At 32.3% G+C, this 18,219-nt stretch overlaps 1 protein-coding gene across 1 annotated transcript; it reads left to right on the plus strand.

Moving 5' to 3' along the window:
- Positions 1-7,426: 7,426 nt before the first annotated feature.
- LOC109182910 (VAN3-binding protein) lies at positions 7,427-12,091 on the plus strand. The gene is made up of 5 exons (XM_019333162.1): positions 7,427-7,903; positions 8,862-8,999; positions 10,234-10,939; positions 11,634-11,741; positions 11,837-12,091. The coding sequence occupies exons 1-5, from the start codon at positions 7,604-7,606 to the stop codon at positions 12,052-12,054; spliced, it is 1,470 nt and encodes a 489-aa protein (XP_019188707.1). The 5' UTR covers positions 7,427-7,603; the 3' UTR covers positions 12,055-12,091.
- Positions 12,092-18,219: the final 6,128 nt, after the last annotated feature.

Raw genomic sequence — 18,219 nt, forward strand, 5'->3', positions numbered from 1 at the left:
ATTTATAGGGATAAATTAGTTGTGTTTGCCCGGGCCTAGGTCCGGGCCTGGGCCGGGCCCGTGCCTGGGCCGGTTAGGGGCCTGGGCCGTGCTCGGGCCTGGGCCATGGGCCGGTTTCGTGCTGGGCCTCGAATTTTTTTAAAAATGACCTGAACCGCCCCTTAATAAGCAGGTTCTGGTTCGAGCTAAGCCCGGCTCAAGCCCAGTGAGGCCCAGGCCCACCTTTTTCCGGGTCGATTCAGGGTTGGTTCGACCTTGAACCGGCCCGTGGCCACCTCTACTTCCCATCCTTTCAAAGTATATATGGCTTGTGACATATTGGCTATACTTATATGAGTTATATTCACTGTTGCCTCTGAATCAACATTCAGCATAGGCAATTGGCCTGGTTATAAAATTACCTTCGATTGATTTCGGTCAGTCACAGAGGTAAAAAATCTTAATCAGTTATTTGGTTTTTCGGTCGGTTACGTAATCGACCGACTGTTTGCTCACCCCTACTTATTGGACCTACACCTAAACGGAAATACATCTTCAAATAATGATGCATTTCTCGATTCACTTATCATGTGTTTGTGTTTATTCAGATTATGGCATTCGTACACCAAGAACCAAAAAGCACTACCGTTATGTGCATAGCCAATAAAAATACAGATCCCCTTCTTAGGGCCAATTTTTATTTTCTTTAGTGTTTGCAATAATACTTTCACACTACGCCCCACACTTTCAAGTATTGGTAGGAAGACATCCTACCTTTCACAACCCGTAATGAGTCTTATTGAGTTTCTTATGGTATACCTTATTTAAAAGATAATTGCTAGTCAAAATATCCCCACCCCACATATTTTGGAGTAAGCTTGAACTTATCAAGAATGCAATCATCATCTCTTTCAATGTGCGTTTTTTTTTTTTTTTTTTTTTTTTTTTTTACGTTTAGCAACATGCACCATTAAGTTGTGATAGATATGGTATCGTATGCTCACAACCTTCCAAATGGAAGTCCAACCCGAGTACCATTAGACCACCACACGTTTTTTATTGATCTAAAATCACATACATCGGTTAGAGTGTATACATAGATGATTGAAACATAATGAAGTAATTTGAAACTATTAGGGATATGTATAGATGATTGAAACTATTAGGGATTGAAACCTAATAGCTTAAAAAGCGTATCTATTACATATCCCTCGCCTATATACATTCCAAGTTTAGACAAAACAACCTTGTATGACTTAAAAACTATTTAGAAGTTATGCTTGTTCAACAACGAATTAGAAACCAAGTTCTTCTACAACATTAGTCGTCTTGAAGGTAGTAAATAGTTCGTGGTTGGAACAAGTATGTCGGGTCACACTAGTGTCAATGAAGCACTCAATTTGATTCTAACCAACCAAGTTTACCTCGACCAACATGGTCAAGATGATGATTTCAGACTCTTTCTAATTGCCTTCTACCACTTTAATTAGGATTATCATTCTTCTTCTTGCTTGGTTGCTTTGCAATCAATAAACTTGCGGCCCATCTTGTCACAATTAAAACATTTTTAGTGGAATTGCTTCTTCGAAACACATTCTTTAGGACGAAGTTCCTACTTACCCTTCTTAGAGTTCTTGAAGCTTTTATCGTGCTTCACAATGTTTACCTTAGTGTCACAAGTGATAGGAAACTTTCCACCACTTTTCCCGTTGTTCTCCACAATTCAGAGTCAAGGCGTCAACTACTCTAGATTCGTTTCCTTCTAGCTACTTGTGTTTCAGATAGTTCTTGAAGTCCTTCCAATCCAAAGGCAACAAGTGGGTAATGAGTGCAACGTGGAAGGCTTCACTTACAACCATTCTTTCGTCATGTATCTCATTAAAGATCATTTGTATCTCTCCAACCTGACATAGGAGGTTTTAGAGTCCACAATCTTGTAATCAAGGAACCGGTCAATAACAAATTTCTTTGTCCCAACCTCTTCACTCTTATACTTTCGGTACAAAGATTCTCACAACCCTTTAGTTATTTTCAGTTTGCGTGCAATACACATTATACAACGTGTCATGTAGTTCGCTCAAAACGTAGTTTCAAGTTTCAACATAAGAAATCTAAATATTTTCCTTAGGTGTATTGTGTACTATAAATCAATTGGAAATAAAGATTAATTATTTTTTGAAGGAGAAAATAAAGATTAATTATATTATTTGAATTTAAAAATAAAAATTACTCTATTTGATGTCAAAGTTTTTAATTATGGGTTCAACACTTCCTAGTTAAAAGATTATATTGTATGATTCCTATTTGAAGAGGGTTGATCCTTGTTTTATTTTCGAGCTAAGTTTTACATTTGGCTCTTGTAATTTGCATAATTGTGTTGTAAATAGTATCCATTTTAATGTTTTGAATAAAATTAAGGCATCTCAAATAGAATTAGAATTCGTAGCCTCTCCTATAAAATTTTATTCTTATAACGTTAGTGCAAAAATTGTTATTTTAACTTCAAAATATATCTGATACTTTAAGTATCAATTCATCTAAATAGATTATATGTCAAAGATTTTATGGCTTTGAATAGAATGTTTTATATTTTATAATATTTTGTAGAATAAAAAAAAAAATGATCACAACATTATTGAGTTGGTGATAAAGAATCGAAATGATGAGGGTGAGAATGGTGTTTATTATTTTCCGGCTTTTTATGTTTCCCTTTAGCTCTTTTGTTGGGTGAGACAGTCGCATCTCCATTGCATTGGATCAAGTGATGAACCAAAGTGGCTATTGCCATTAGTATCTGACCACATAAAGCCTTAAAAGAGAGACCCACTGCCACTTCCTCTTCTCATCTAAGGTCCCACTGCCTCACCACTACCAATCACATAATTATTCTCTCTCAACCCAAAGCTCCAAAAAATTGATCTGAAGTGATGAAACAAAATGTATAAACAGAGAGGAAACCAAATAAAGACTAACTGGGCAATTCGCGATTTACGTCCTTCATCGCTCTTTTAAGAGTTTAGGATTAGCATAAGTTGTGAAACTTAATATATCAAAAAAAATTTAATAAAAAAAACATATTCCTAATTGAAGCATTGATTTAGTATATGAGAAGTCTCACTTAAGATTTGCTTCCAATACTAAGGTAGTGGGAGGTTTATTTGATTCTTGTCACTAACATTAGGAGGTTGGCCGAGTTGGTATTGAGTTTCGAAACTAAATTGGTTTGATTTAACTTTCTATAGGTCTGGGGACAGATTTATAAAATTCATGATATATAGTATGGCAAAGTCTGAAATTATGTTATAAAAAAATGAAAAATGAAAAAAAATTCAAAATTTTAGAGAATTAAATGTGAGGAAAAGATGTAAATATAAATTAAATGTAGTATATCTATAATTTTTTATTCTCATATAGATATAAATATTAATTATCTACCAATTTTATGATTAAAATTATTACATTAATAAATAAAATTAATGCTCTAAATCATTAATAAAAAGTTAAATTTCACAAAATTTATTTGAAATAGTAACACAATTTCCAAATTCTAAAATATTTTTAAAGTTAAATATTCTAATTGTTTATATTTTCATTAGTATATTTATACAAAAATACAAATCCCAATTTAATTAGATTCTTCGGGTGCTAGCAATAATTTATCTGAATTTTAAAAAGTCTTTAAAAGTCGGGTGGTATTCAAAAAGTTATGAAATTTTATAAACTTTTGTATTTTAAGACTTCGGTAGACGTAGTTTTCCATCTCAAATATAAATAATTGAAAGTCATCCATCAACTTCAAGATTTCTAAACTTTCTTTCTATCAAACATGACTAATAAGTAAAAACATTGTTGAGTATTATGTTTTGAGTGTTATTATTTTTCTTGTAATATTATACTTTGTATCGATTAGTAAAAAAGTGATATTGCCTTTAAATTTATAATACACTATTTTTCTTCACTAATATAATAAGTAAAAAAACAGGGCCGGGGGCCCCATCCTACATCATATGTATATATATTATACAGCGCAGCCTGCTGTATAGTATATATACATATGTTTTTTTTTTTTTTTTTTTTTTTTTTTACAATTTGGCCCCCAACATTTGGGGGCTCAATTGTAAAAAAAAAAAAAAAAAAAAAAAAAAAACTTTTTATACATATATTATATGAGATTATAAGGCTAGAACAATATTGCAGTAACCATACACTCACAGGAACAAAACATCATCATATACTTCTATTACTTTGATATTCTCGTAATCCAATCCTTAATTTCTATTTTTCCTAATCTCTTTTCCTATTTTTTAAAGAAAAATTTATTTGATGCTAATCTTCATAAAGAAGATCAATGTGATTGTGAGACTGTAAAAAATTTAAATGATATGTATCACTATGATGATAAAAATGATAAGAATATTGATAGTTATTTAGACTATGGTGGTCACAATGATAAATCAAATTATTCATTTTTATTTGACATATATGATCCAAGCAATTGAGATGCCCTTGACCAAAGTTGCAAATCGCGCCTAGGCGCTAGGCGGCAGCCGCCCGCCTAGAAATTTGCCGTGAACTAGGCGGTCGTCTAGGCAGGATTTTAAATAATTTTTAAATTTTTTTTTGTTTAAATTTAAAAAAAAAAAAAAAAAATTAGGCGCCTAACGATTTTTTCAACCTTGCCCTTGACTCTAGATTAATATCTATTTTTGTGGAAAGGGGCCCAAATTTAGATGTCGTACAGGACCTCTATTTTTATTGGAACGGCCCTGTAAAAAAATAGTTGAGTATTATACTATTATGTTTTGAGTGTTACTATTTTTCTTGTAATATTATACTCCGTATCAATTAGTAAAAAAGTGATATTGCCTTTAAATATATAATATAATACACTATTTTTCTTCACTAATATATATAAATAGTTGAAATACATTCTCAACCCCAAACTTCTAGTTTTTTTTTTTTTTTTTGAAAGTTACTGGCTCTATTACATTGTAGTATGTGTTCATATACTTTCTCAACCTACTGAAACACAAAGAACCAATAACGCCTCCACTAAGGCTTGAACTCATAATCTTCCAAATGGAAGTCCAACCCGGGTACCATTAGACCACATAGTCCTGGTCCCCAAACTTCTAGTTAAACTTTCTCTGAACTTTTTTTTATCCATAACTTCTAAAGTTTCTTTACAAACTTTTTCTCCCTAACTTCTAAACTTTCTGTACCAACTTTTTCTCTCTAAATATATGAACAAAACAAACTTTTCATCTATCACCATCAAATTTTACTATATGTTTCATAATAATATTCATATAAATGTATGATGCCCAGCAATATATCCCGTGTATATATATATATATATATATATATATATATATATATATATATATATATATATATATATATATATATATATATATATATATTGGTTCCTGTGAGGTCAGGTCTTCCCGTGCGATCAGTGCGGCATACACCATTAGGTATGCATAAATGCACCATACAGTGTTCGAAAATACACCACAATGAAATGTCAAAAAATGCACCACAAAAAAAAAAAAAATACACCATACATAATGGTGTATTTACGAACACTGTGTGGTGCATTTATGCATACCTAATGGTGTATGCCGCACTGACCGCACGGGAAGACCTGACTTCACAGGAACCTGACCCTCTCTCTCTCTCTCTCTCTCTCTATATATATATATATATATATATATATATATATATATATATATATATATATATATATATTCTATTTTTAAAATTATTTTTTAAATTTTTTTTTTAATTTTATGGAACTAGTAAGTATATTTTTAAATATTTTATTTAAACAATTTTGTTACTATAAATGTTAGTATTCAATATTGTTATTAAATTTTTGGCAAAAACTTGTTTGAGACTGCCACACAGATCCTTGTCCATGAGACATGTCGAGTCAAGATGAAAATGTAATACTTATACTGAAAAATGTACTAATAATAAACAATAAAGTGTTTACTATTTATGTGGAAAAGTATAATACTTTTGATGAACTATTTATGTGAAAAAGTGTAATACTTTTGATGAAAAATGTAATACTTTTACATTTTGATTTAAAAGTATTACATTTCTCTTCATAAGTATTACATTTTCTCTTATAAGTAATAAACACTTGCCAACATTATTTATAAGAGAAAGTGTAATACTTTTGATGAAAAATGTAATACATTTTTCCTCAAAAGTATTATTATACTTTCCTTTATAAGTAACAAATACTTTATTCTTAATTAGTATTACATTTTCCAATATAAGTATTACATTTTCATATTGACTAGACCTGATCCAACCCGGTCTCACGGATAAAGACCCGTGAGACGGTCTCATACAAGTGTGACCCTTAATATTCATATGAAATAGTTTCGTTTGTAGATGTCAATTCATTAATACTATATAATTAGCAAATGATGTGTATGAAGAACTAGAGGAAAAATTTTATGATATATTATAACATTTTTTGCATGAATATTATAAATAATAAAAATCAAAATCATTGAAGGTTTGTAAGGATGTACTCAATTTAAAAATTTAATTATTTTTATATATTTTTAATTTTCTAATAAAAAAAAGGTTCATGAAAGTTAAACTATGAATGTTTTTTTTTTTTTTTTTTTTTTTAGATTTTTATAAACTCTTACAAAGTTTAATCTACACAAGTTTAAAACCATTCTAAGAAAGTTAATAAAAATTTATTAAAATTTATCATTTTAAAAGTCTACGAAAGTCATGATTAAATACACCTGAAAGTTTTGGATACAAAACATGTTTTAACGGAAAAATGTTACCAACAAATAATAATAATAATAATAATAATAATAAAGACTATAGTCCATGTGTTGCTTGGAGCCCATCAAAAGTAATCGGCCCAAACACATGGATGGAGTTCTACTACATGTACTTTTAAATAAATCTCACTTCCTTTTCTTCATTTGGGTCCCTGTGAATATGTCTACATACATCAAAATTTTAAGTGTCTTCCTTTTCTTCATTTGGGCCCTCGTGAATATGTATACATACATCAAAATTTTAAGTGTAGAGTAAAATGAGTTTTACATGTATTACCAAATCTTACTCTCTGATGTGGCGGACATTGATAGACTGTTTTCTTCATGTGAGCCTCGAGCCTATGTAAATGTGCCTACAAAAAAAAAATTTAAGTTTGGGAGCAAAAGTTGGGAGTAGAGAATGAGAGTACATATAGTATTTTTCGAGTAAAATTTAAGGATATAAAATAAGAGTACATATAATTTTTTTTTTTTTTTTATTTTTACCGTGGGAGTAGCTAAAACATTTTTCTTATTCTTATTGAAATTATAGTATTATTTTTATTAAAAAAAAAAAAAAAAAAAACACCAAACATGAAGTATAAAAGTATTTGTTTATATATACACATATATAGACCACCAACTGCAGCCCACATAATTCCACTCTACCCCCAACCAACACCAAAAAGCAATTGAAGAAAACGAAGGCTCGGAGTGGGAAGCTAAGTAAGGGGTAGCGCCCAGTCTTCTTCAAAAAGCAGTGAACCCCTCCCCCAGCCCCAGGTAGTGGAGACAATTCAAGTAATCCGTTCAGGCCAGCGTTGATGGATTCGAGGTGGAAGGAGAGGAGTTTGGACGCCGGACTTCTTCAGCTGCCGGAAAGTCCACGACAGCCCATGGAGTTCCTCTCAAGATCATGGAGCGCTTCAGCTCTACAGCTGTGCAAGGCTTTAGCAGCTCCCAAACCTGCTGCTACTATTGCCACCAGCCTTGCAGCCCAGCCGCCGGAGAGCGCTGCCGCCGCCGCTGAAGATGAGGAGCCGGCAAAGCTCCTCGGAAGCGCATTCCCTTTTGCTTCTTCTGCTACTTCTCAACTCGTGCTGGAACGCATAATGTCTCAATCGGTTAGTGCCTTACGTTCCGTTCACTAATGACTTCTTAGAAAATTTCACTTTTGACTCCCTCACTATTAAACATGAATCATAATTGGTTGTCTGATGGGTAGCTCAACTAGTCATAGAGGTGAAAATTTAGAAGAATGATCAAAAATTGAGTCTCATCAGCGGTAGTGTGGAAGCAACCTCTCAAAGTGAGGGGGCTCCTACTCACAATGAGCAAAGGTCTAGGCTTTATGGAGGGATCGAGTCTTACCAACGGCAGTGTTGGAGCAACCTCTCAAAGTGAGGGGGGCTCCTACTCACAGTGAGCAAAGGTCTAGCCTCTGTGGTTCATGTTCAGTTGAGTCACCATGATTTACATCATCTCAAATGCTCTGTCGGATCGGGGGTCTGGGAGACCCTTACGGTTGGGGTTCAACCTTTTTTTTGAAAGAATGAATCATAATTGATTTTTGATTATTAAATTCTTTTAATTCTTCCAAAAAGTTGAACCCCAACCCTAAGGGCCCCCAACATCCCGACCCGACAGAGCATTTGGGAGGATGTAAATCATGGTAACTCAACTGAACATGAACCACAGAGGCTAGACCGGTGCTCACTGCGCACAAGGAACCCCTTCACTAATTAAATGCATGAATGACTGACTATGTAATTTGCATTATATTTAGTCTTGTCTTCTAATTTACCAGTTAATTATTGTTGGAAGTGTTCCCTGCATTTGCTTCTTTCAGTAGGAGTACTTCCGATAATAGTGATCAGAAAATTGGACGATATGACTAAATGTGATATAAACTACATAATCATGCACTTAATTATAAAATTTTAATGGTCAACGACTAAATGTAATTCACGTATAATAGTCAAGGACGAAAAGTGAAATTTATTTTATAACTTCCATTTAGAAAGAAAATTAGAGTTAGTTGGACGTACTAAGTTATGTTAATTTCATGTTTAATTAATTAAGATGCACAATGGGCAAGAAATCTCGCCGTTAACTTCAGGAAGGCTGTCGCATAGCAGTGGACCTCTCAACGGTTCTCTTACAGAAGAAACTGATAGCCCTCCGGTCTCCCCCTCCGAGGAGATGGAAGATGTTGTTAAGGTACTGTACCTCATATTTTCTTTAATTCTTATTTATATATATTTCCAGATATATATATTTACTGCTTATAATAAAATAAAATAAGGGAAATTCAACCCTAAAATATAATTTGGGAAAGGATCAAATAGACCATTAAATTTTATTAAAACAATCAATTATGCTCTTAAACTTTTAAAAGGAATAATTAAACACATCAATATGTTATTTTGGTGTATTGATCGAGATCTGAAAATCGGTTAGTGATGACTTCTAATAGCAAGTCACTAAAATTTCGACGACTCTCCAACCAATTCCGACAATACACACTGGCGACCGGTCGGTTGCCTTCGAAACAGAGAAGGTGATCAACGACCGATTGCCAGTGTTTGTTGCCGAAAAAGCGATGAAGAGTTGTCGAAACATTAGTGACCTGCTATTACATGTCACTAACTAGTTTTTAGGTCTCAATGCACTAAAATAATATGTTAATATGTTTAATTACACATTTTAAAAGTTTAGAAAAGTAATTAATTTTTTTTGATAAAATTTAAATGCATATTTGACTCTTTTCCCAATATAATATTATTAGTGAATGATGATGGGTTCTTAGATTGAGCATAGAGTATAGGGATTAGGGACGACATATTATATTATTTTATCATCTAAAGCCAAATCTTTTTTCAAAAAAGCAAATAGCATAATGTACTTTTGCTATTTTCGAAATCAACTTTATTTTTGTCTCTTTACAAGCTAAGGATGCTTTAATGTGCCTGTTTAATCGCCCATCTTTTGACCTGCTTAGCAAGCACTGACGATGACAAATCTATCAATGTTCCTATATATACTATTACTTTTTATGCTATCTTCCCAATTATTGGCTGAATTTTGTGAAAAAATAAATAAATAAATAAAATAAGAAAGATCTTTAGATATGTTAGATCTCTTCTCCCAAAAATAATATAATGTACATCAAAATTATCACAATGAAAGTCTTGAACAGAAGTCAATAAAGGTCAAATCTAACACTCGATTAGTGGTTGGGAATTATTGGGTCTAGACTTGTAAAAAGTTTAAAAGGTTAAGTCTAGTAATCAATATTTTCAAAATATGATGACTATTTATAAAGAAATAAAATTATGTTTTTATTAGGAATTATATATAATTTTTGGTACAATGGTAACCGTTTGATCATAATGGAAAGAAATGAAATTGACATGGATGATATGCACTGAGTTGGGAACATGGATTTGTGCAGTACTTGCAAGCAAACAGCACTCTTCAGCCATTATTCACAAATATGAGGGGAGGATATGGCGGTGGCGGCGGCGGCAGCAGCGGCAGCGGCGGAGCAGGCACCCCTGCAGGGGGTAAGACAGTGGGGAGATGGTTGAAGGAGAGGAGAGAGAAGAAGAAAGAAGAGAGCAGAGCCCAAAACGCTCAGCTCCACGCCGTAGTTTCCGTGGCCGGAGTGGCGGCTTCGGTGGCCGCAATAGCAGCGGCGACGGCGGCAGCGTCCTCCTCGAACGGAAAGGACGAGAACACGGCCAAGGCGGACATGGCAGTGGCGTCCGCCGCAATGCTGGTGGCCGCGCAGTGTGTGGAGACGGCGGAAGCCATGGGAGCCGACCGCGACCACCTTATGTCGGCGATTAGCTCCGCCGTGAACGTGCGCTCCCATGGGGACATTTCGACTCTCACGGCGGCGGCCGCCACAGCTCTGCGTGGAGCCGCCACTCTCAAGGCCAGGGCATTGAAGGAAGTTTGGAATATGGCGACAGTGATCCCCACAGATGAGGTAGCCGCCGGCGCAGGAAGAGGCAAAGGTGGTCGTGGCAACAACAATAGCAATAGCCATGGCAATGGGTATTGTGAGGGACTCGACATTGAAGAGAATTTCCTGGGCGTTTGTAACCAAGAATTGCTCGCCCGGGGTCGCGAGCTTCTCAAGAGGACCCGGAACGGTACGTATAAAATATAACTATACAATTACAATTACTATGCATGCATTCAACATCCATTATATCTAATCAGCTTGGTTGATGTGAGTGGTCATGCATTCTTTATCTTTTAAAAAAGGTTAGCAGTTCAAATAATCTATTGTATGAAAAAATTAATCTGGCCAAGTATTTTGTCCTTTAATAGAGATAGTTTGTTGCCAACTGAGTTTAGTCTGAATATGATACATGCTTAAAGGTGTGTGTCTCCTATCGTTAGGGCCAGCTCAAGATACTTCCTGATCTAACCAAAAAAAATCCACCATATCAATCACACCCATCCTCAGGGCTCTCAACACTCTGGCTTGACAAAATAGTAGAGAGGTGTTGGGCGGAGGTGGGAGATGGGCCAAGTCTAGCAATTGATGGTTAGGTGATTGAAATATAGTGGTAAGGAAATAAAGTTGGCCTTGGCTCTAAGCTATAACTTTTGGCGTAGTGATATAGACTTAATCCTAACAAGGATAAATCAGGGTGACTCAACTGTCCATTAGGTGGGGAGTACAGTGCTAGGAGCCTATCACATTGAGTGTAACTCCTACATGACAGCTGTTAGGGCTCATCTTTGTCGTTGTCCATAATCTACCACTTAAGAATCAACTGTGTTGTAAATATCTGTCTCTGTGTCTCATACATGCTGATATATATACTATATATACAGGCGATCTTCACTGGAAAATAGTTTCTGTGTACATACACCGTAGCGGGGAGGTAGTGCTAAAGATGAAGAGCAAGCATGTTGCAAATACCATCACCAAGAAGAAGAAGAGTAAGTAGCTAGTGGTGGAATTTAATTAATTAATTTTGTTTTGGGATAACTAATAATTAAGGTGTTGCATATATATATATTAAATTTGTATGTAGATGTAGTATTAGAGGTATGCAAAGACATAGCGGCATGGCCAGGGAGACATCTGTTCGAGGGAGGAGAGCAGTTCAGATACTTCGGGCTGAAAACGCAAGTGCGGGGATTGATCGAATTCGAGTGCAGGAATCACAAGGAATACGAGATGTGGACTCAAGGCGTTTCAAGACTTCTCTCTATTGTGGCTGAAAAGAAATTAAGAAGGTTTCATAATTGAATCATCCTATCATCATCATATCATATAAATATAAATAAATAAACTCATGTTGCTTGGTAGGTAGCTAGGTATGTAGTGCATGTGTATTTTCCGTTAATTGGATGGTGAGTGTATGTTTATGTTTAAAGTTAGATATTATTTACATTATTATAATTAAAATTTGAACGCTACATTAAATTTTAAATTTTATCGATTGAACTTAATAGATTATTGTTTCAAATAATTTTAGTTATATTAGTAATACAAGTTTAGTCCGGATATTAGATATTAAAATCTCACATATATTAGAATTCAAAGTATATATATATATATATATATATATATATATATATATATATATATATATATATATATATATATATATAAATTTTGTTCCGATATCAAATATAAAAATATTACATACCAACTTTCTCTTTTTAAGCATTAATAAGATCATTCTAATCATCGCAAAGAAATATTAGACTTAAAATAAAAATTATATTTATTCCATTTAAATCAAACACTTTCAAAAATATTTTAAATATAAGGTCTAAAAATCACTCGAAATTACACTTGTGTTAATTTTATATAGTTAGCCTACAAATTAAATTTGAAAAAAAAAATGAGTGCTAGTAAACAAATTTTCTAAACAAAAAATAGAGAATAAGAAACAGAGAATGAAAAACTGGAATATTAGAAAACAAAAAACAAAGAACAATTTTCTGAAACAAATTGGCCCTATATTTCTTCCTTCCTATTGGATAGATCAATTGTTATATCGTGCATCAGGGCGCACAATGCATTTTGCGCCCTGAAAAATTTCATATTTCGTACGTACAAAATTGTATAGTAGAATACACCTAAATTTTTAACATAATACACATAATCTAATTAACATAATACATAATACATAATACACATAAACTCTTAATATGATACACATGAACTTTTATCATAATACACATAAACTCTTAACATAATACACATAAAAAAAAAAAAAAAACTATAACGGTTGGATAGACTGAATGGTGTCCGTCGCGTCAACTCCCCAGTGTATTCTGTTAAGAGTTTGTGTATTATGTTATGTGTTTATCTGTATTCTGTTAAGAGTTTATGTGTATTATGTTATGAGTTTATGTGTATTATATTATGAGTTTATGTGTATTATGTTATGAGTTTATGTATATTATGTATTATGTTAGATTATGTATACTCTGTTATGAGTTTATGTGTATTCTGTTATGAATTTATGTACATTCGAAATATATATATTTTTTTAAGTTAACAGTAGAAACGAATTTTTTTTTTTTAAAAAATCAAAACGATATCGTTTTGGCCAAAGCGCACGATGTACAATGCATTGTGCGTCCTGGTGCACGATATAATTTGCCTGGATAGACATAGTAGTCTCAATTTTCATATTAGGATAACGGACTACATATAGTCCGATCCATTGAGTAGTCTTTGAAATTGTATAAATGGGCCTAATACCTTTTATGCATGATATTAAATTAAAGTTAGTAAATCAACATTCTTCCTTCTCTTGCATCCTCTTCTTTTCTTCTACAATTAAAGCATGTTTCTTCATGAACTGATGAACTGATGAATTGCTATTCTTTCTTCTAATTTAATGAATTAAGTTCTATTCTTCAAAAAACAAATACATTATTTGAATAATAAATATACATTATTTGGTATACTACAAAATAATTTACTTTCAATACATAATAATATACATTCAATATATTAAAAAGAGTTAATACCCAAAATCGTCCTCGACTATAGTGGTTTTTCTCAATTTTGTCCTAAACGACTTTGGTGACCTAATATCGTCCCAGACTTTTGTGTTCGCTCAATTTAGTCCTAGACTTTTGTGTTTTTGCTCAATTTAGTCCCTCATTTGTTATTCTGTCCATTTGGTGTTAAATAAATAGACAATTCAGTAATTTTAATATTAGCATATCTTTACTCATAGACATGTGAACTGCGAAATCCCTTTTTTTTTTTTTACGAATTACTCCTAAAACTGCGAATATAAATTTGATTTGCAGGTCCGGGAGTAATTCTGGGTGTAATTCGTACAAGAAAGAGGAATTTCGCACTTCACAAGTTGAAAGTAAAGAGAGATCAATATTGACATTACTGAATTGTCTCTTAATTTAACACCAATTTGACGGAATAACAAATGGAGGACTAAATTGAGCGAAACACAAAAGTCTGGGACGATATTTGGTCACCAAAGTCGTTTAGGACGAAATTGAGAAAAACCACTATAGTCGAGGACGATTTTGGGTATTAACTCATATTAAAAATGTACATTTATTCATGATCTACAATATAATTAATTTGCCTTAATTAACTACACTCTCTTGGTCAATGATAACCTTGTGGTCTTGTGGTACAAAGTTACTTTTTCAAATGAGAGGTCATGGTTCAAACATCAGTGGGGGGCTTATTGTGTCGTAGGCACGGCCATGCCTGAAGCCAGCTTACTAGGCAAAATGCAACTCTCGTGGCTAGTGTAGCATATTTGTCTTTTAAGCAATTTTTTTTTTTACCCCTGAAACATTTGAATTAGTCTTTATGATCTTAATAGAAGTTGTAGATTTTAAGTTATCTTTTCAATGTCGCTAGAATCATGCCAATTGAATCTTCATACATTGATTTATGATTGAAATACTATGTAGACATTAATTTAGGTAGAAATGCAACTTTACTCTCTTTTGTTTTGCCTTTGCATTGAATTGACTATATCGTCAAGTCCATTAAAACACCAATATTTAGCACGACAAGGAGTTTTTGTATAGATCTCTTTGCTTCATTTCTCCTCAGAAATATAGTGATGTGGAAGACTTGGACCCACAAATTAGAGAGATAAGGTGAGAACCATTTTCTCTTCTACCCTTTTCTCCCTTTTGTGTGGGTCTTACTTCTCCACACTCTTACATATCATATATTATTTTATTCACTTTTTTATAATTAATAATTTTAACTATATATATATATATATATATATATAACTATAATTTTAATGTTAAAAAATAAATTTAAAATCAAATTTTAAATACTATATATACCAACCATTAATAAAATTTTAAAAAATAAAAATAAATTGTAATATAGGAATTTAAAAAATAAAATAACAAATAAAAAAATTGAAAGCCTGAGCGCCAATTTAGTTTACAAAACAAAATTTTTAAATATTTTTTCCCCTTCTCTTCCTCCTATCTCCATAGTTGAAGCTGTCAGGCATCAAAACCTATGCACTTTGGAGGCTAATATATATAATATTCTTTCCTTAGTAAAAGTTTAAACAAATACAATGTTTTCCTATAAGAATATGTTGTAACTTTAACTTTTTCTTTTGGACCTTTGAAATTTCAATATGTCCTCATATTCAATGCTAGTTTAATAAGTTCCCTAATAGAGAACTAAATTTGATAAAAGAATAATAGTCAGACGACTAACTTATATCAAAATAAAAGTTGATAGACAAAATTTAAAAATAATAATAATCAAATACCATTTTAAAAATTAATTAACTCACTTAGATGATGATGATGTAGCAAGTTAAGTATTAGAAACAAGATATATATTTTTCACATTGTTTCCTAATTATTTAGATGAACACTATAATGTTTGTCTCTTTGTTTGCATTTTACTTCTTCAGATATAATTTGAAAATGTGTTACACACTCACCTTTCTACTCTTTTATGTTTAGAATAATTGCATTGTAAGCAAGAATACTTTTTTTTTTTTTTTTTTTTTAATTGTGCTCACTTTCTTGATTCACTCTTAACAAATTATGATGCAAAGTAAATCTATAATAGAGAGTGTCAGTACTATATGCATTCTCTTTTCACGTACTCTCTTTTAGAGCATCCACATCAATAGTGAAAGAGGAGATAATGTCAGATCTATTAACTTGGGTGGGGATAATAACAAATGTGGGGTGGGGTTATTTGTGAAAAGAATTGCTCTGCAAATTCAAGCATAATGTCAGAAAAAAAGAAAAAACAAAAAAAAGAAAGAACACTGGCTGTGTGCGTTTGCGCACAGCCATGTCTACACGGGCGCGTGCAATGCACGCGCCCGTGTAGCGCGTCAGGCGCGCTGACAGCGCGCCTGACGCGGCAGATTTTTTATTATTTTTTATTTTCAATTTTTGTTTTGTTATTTTTTTTCTTCTTTCTTTTTCTCCCCCTCCCACATTCTCTTTCCTAATCACTCTTACATTATCTTCCAAATCTCTCCAACTAATGTGGATGCTCTTACATTTGGAGTGTGTTGCAAGTATAATCAAAAGAACTCTTGTTTTTTTTTTGTTTTTTTTTTTGTTTTTTTTTTTTTGTGAACTATTATGGTTTCCTTTAGTTTCTATTATATGTGCATTATTGTTATTTTCTTTTCTTGGAAGTGAAATACTCCATAAGGTGGACAATACTTAGGGCTTTAAGTGCAGATTAATATTGTTAATTTTAATTTTCTCTTAAATGGTATTTTACTATTTTACTTTTTTTTTTAGGTTTAGATAAAATATTGTTATTCTTATTATTATGATATATTAAATTAAATGTTAAAATGATATATAATTAGTAATTATATTTAGTGTCGATACTCACCGTACTATATATAAAGCATGGTTTAACGTTAAAGTAAATAAATTTATTCCACTTATTTGCTTCCAACTGAAGCAATGACTTGTCCCTCTGATCTTCATCATATTCCATTTTTTAAGTGAATAATATATGGTTTAGATGGCTGAAAAAGCCAGTCTCTTATATTCTTTTTTTGTACTAGCTTAGTGGAGTTTGATGAAGATGATCCTGGGCATCGATAGTTCCTCCGACCAGGCGCTTGCAGATCACTCGAACATCGCCGGCACAACAGGTCACGACATGGCCATTGTACTCAACGAAGCCTATGTTGTTCTGTCTAACCCAAAACTGCTTGGAGTACTTGCAAATTAAAGAATAAAAGAACTTTTGTTTCTTTATATTTTGTTCATTTTCTTAATATATTATTCTCTTTTAAAAAAAATTAATCATGCAAATTAAAGTTAATCTCTAATAGGCAAATTAAGCCCCTAGTACATTCTCTTTTCATTCTTCTTCTTCTATACTAATGGACATGTCAAAGCTATGCATTTTGGAGTGGGCAGGCATCAAAAGCTATATATGCACTTTAATTTGGAGGCTAATATATAATATTCTTTCCTTTGTAAAAGTCTAAATAAATGCAATGTTTTCCAAACTATCCCACTGATTTAATAGCGCAGCATAATCATTTTATGATTAATTGTATATATTGTATATTTCACTCATAAGAATGTTTTTTATAACTTTATTTTTGGACCCCATAAATACTTGTTACATGACCAAATTAGGTGAAAATTTGAAATTTTAATATACTCCTACATTTAACGCTAATTTAATAGCATTCTTAATAGAGAGCGCAGTTAAATTTGGTGAAAGAATAATAATTGTTAGAGGACTGATTTATATCAAATTAAAAGTTGATAAACAATAACAACAATAATCAAACACTATTTTGAAAATTAACTCATCACGTACTTAGATGATGATGTAGGCATGTAGCAACTTAATTAGTAGAAACAAGCAATTCTATCTTTTTCATATTATTGTTTTAATAGTTAATTATCTAGATGAATGTCATAATGTTTGTCCCTTTATTTGCATTTTAATTCTTCATATATAACTTGAAAATGTATTTTCCACATTCACCTTTCTCCTGGTTTATATTTAGAATAATTGCATTGTAAGCAAGAACGATTTTTTCAAATTTTGCTCGCCAATTTACTCTTAACAAATTATGATTCGGTGCAAATTAAACTAAATCTATAATGGACAATATAATATGAGTACCACATTCTCTTTTCACTATTCTATTACATTTAGAATGTGTTACAAGTTACGAGTACAATCAAAAGAACTCTTGTTTCCTAAATTTTTTGTGAACTATTTTGATTTCCTTTAATTTATATTATATGTATATTGTTATTTTCTTATGTTGGGAGTGAAATACTCCATGGCTTGGACAATGCTTAGGGATGGATCGAAGCATTAAGTGTAGATTAATATTGTCAATTTTGCTCTTAAACGATATTTTACTTTTTGGAGGACTAGCTAGTAGTTAAAATATTGTCATACTTATTATCATATTAA

Source organism: Ipomoea nil, unplaced genomic scaffold, assembly GCF_001879475.1.
Source record: "Ipomoea nil cultivar Tokyo-kokei standard unplaced genomic scaffold, Asagao_1.1 scaffold1074, whole genome shotgun sequence".
Classification (NCBI taxonomy): domain Eukaryota; kingdom Viridiplantae; phylum Streptophyta; class Magnoliopsida; order Solanales; family Convolvulaceae; genus Ipomoea; species Ipomoea nil.

What these genes read in the sequence shown, in the direction of transcription:
- LOC109182910 (XM_019333162.1), top strand. Translation starts at nt 7,604, where the DNA reads ATGGATTCGAGGTGGAAGGAGAGGAGTTTGGACGCCGGACTTCTTCAG. An exon ending in AACGCATAATGTCTCAATCG is followed by an intron (nt 7,904 to 8,861) that starts GTTAGTGCCTTA and finishes TAATTAATTAAG; the next exon opens with ATGCACAATGGGCAAGAAAT. An exon ending in TCTCAAGAGGACCCGGAACG is followed by an intron (nt 10,940 to 11,633) that starts GTACGTATAAAA and finishes CTATATATACAG; the next exon opens with GCGATCTTCACTGGAAAATA.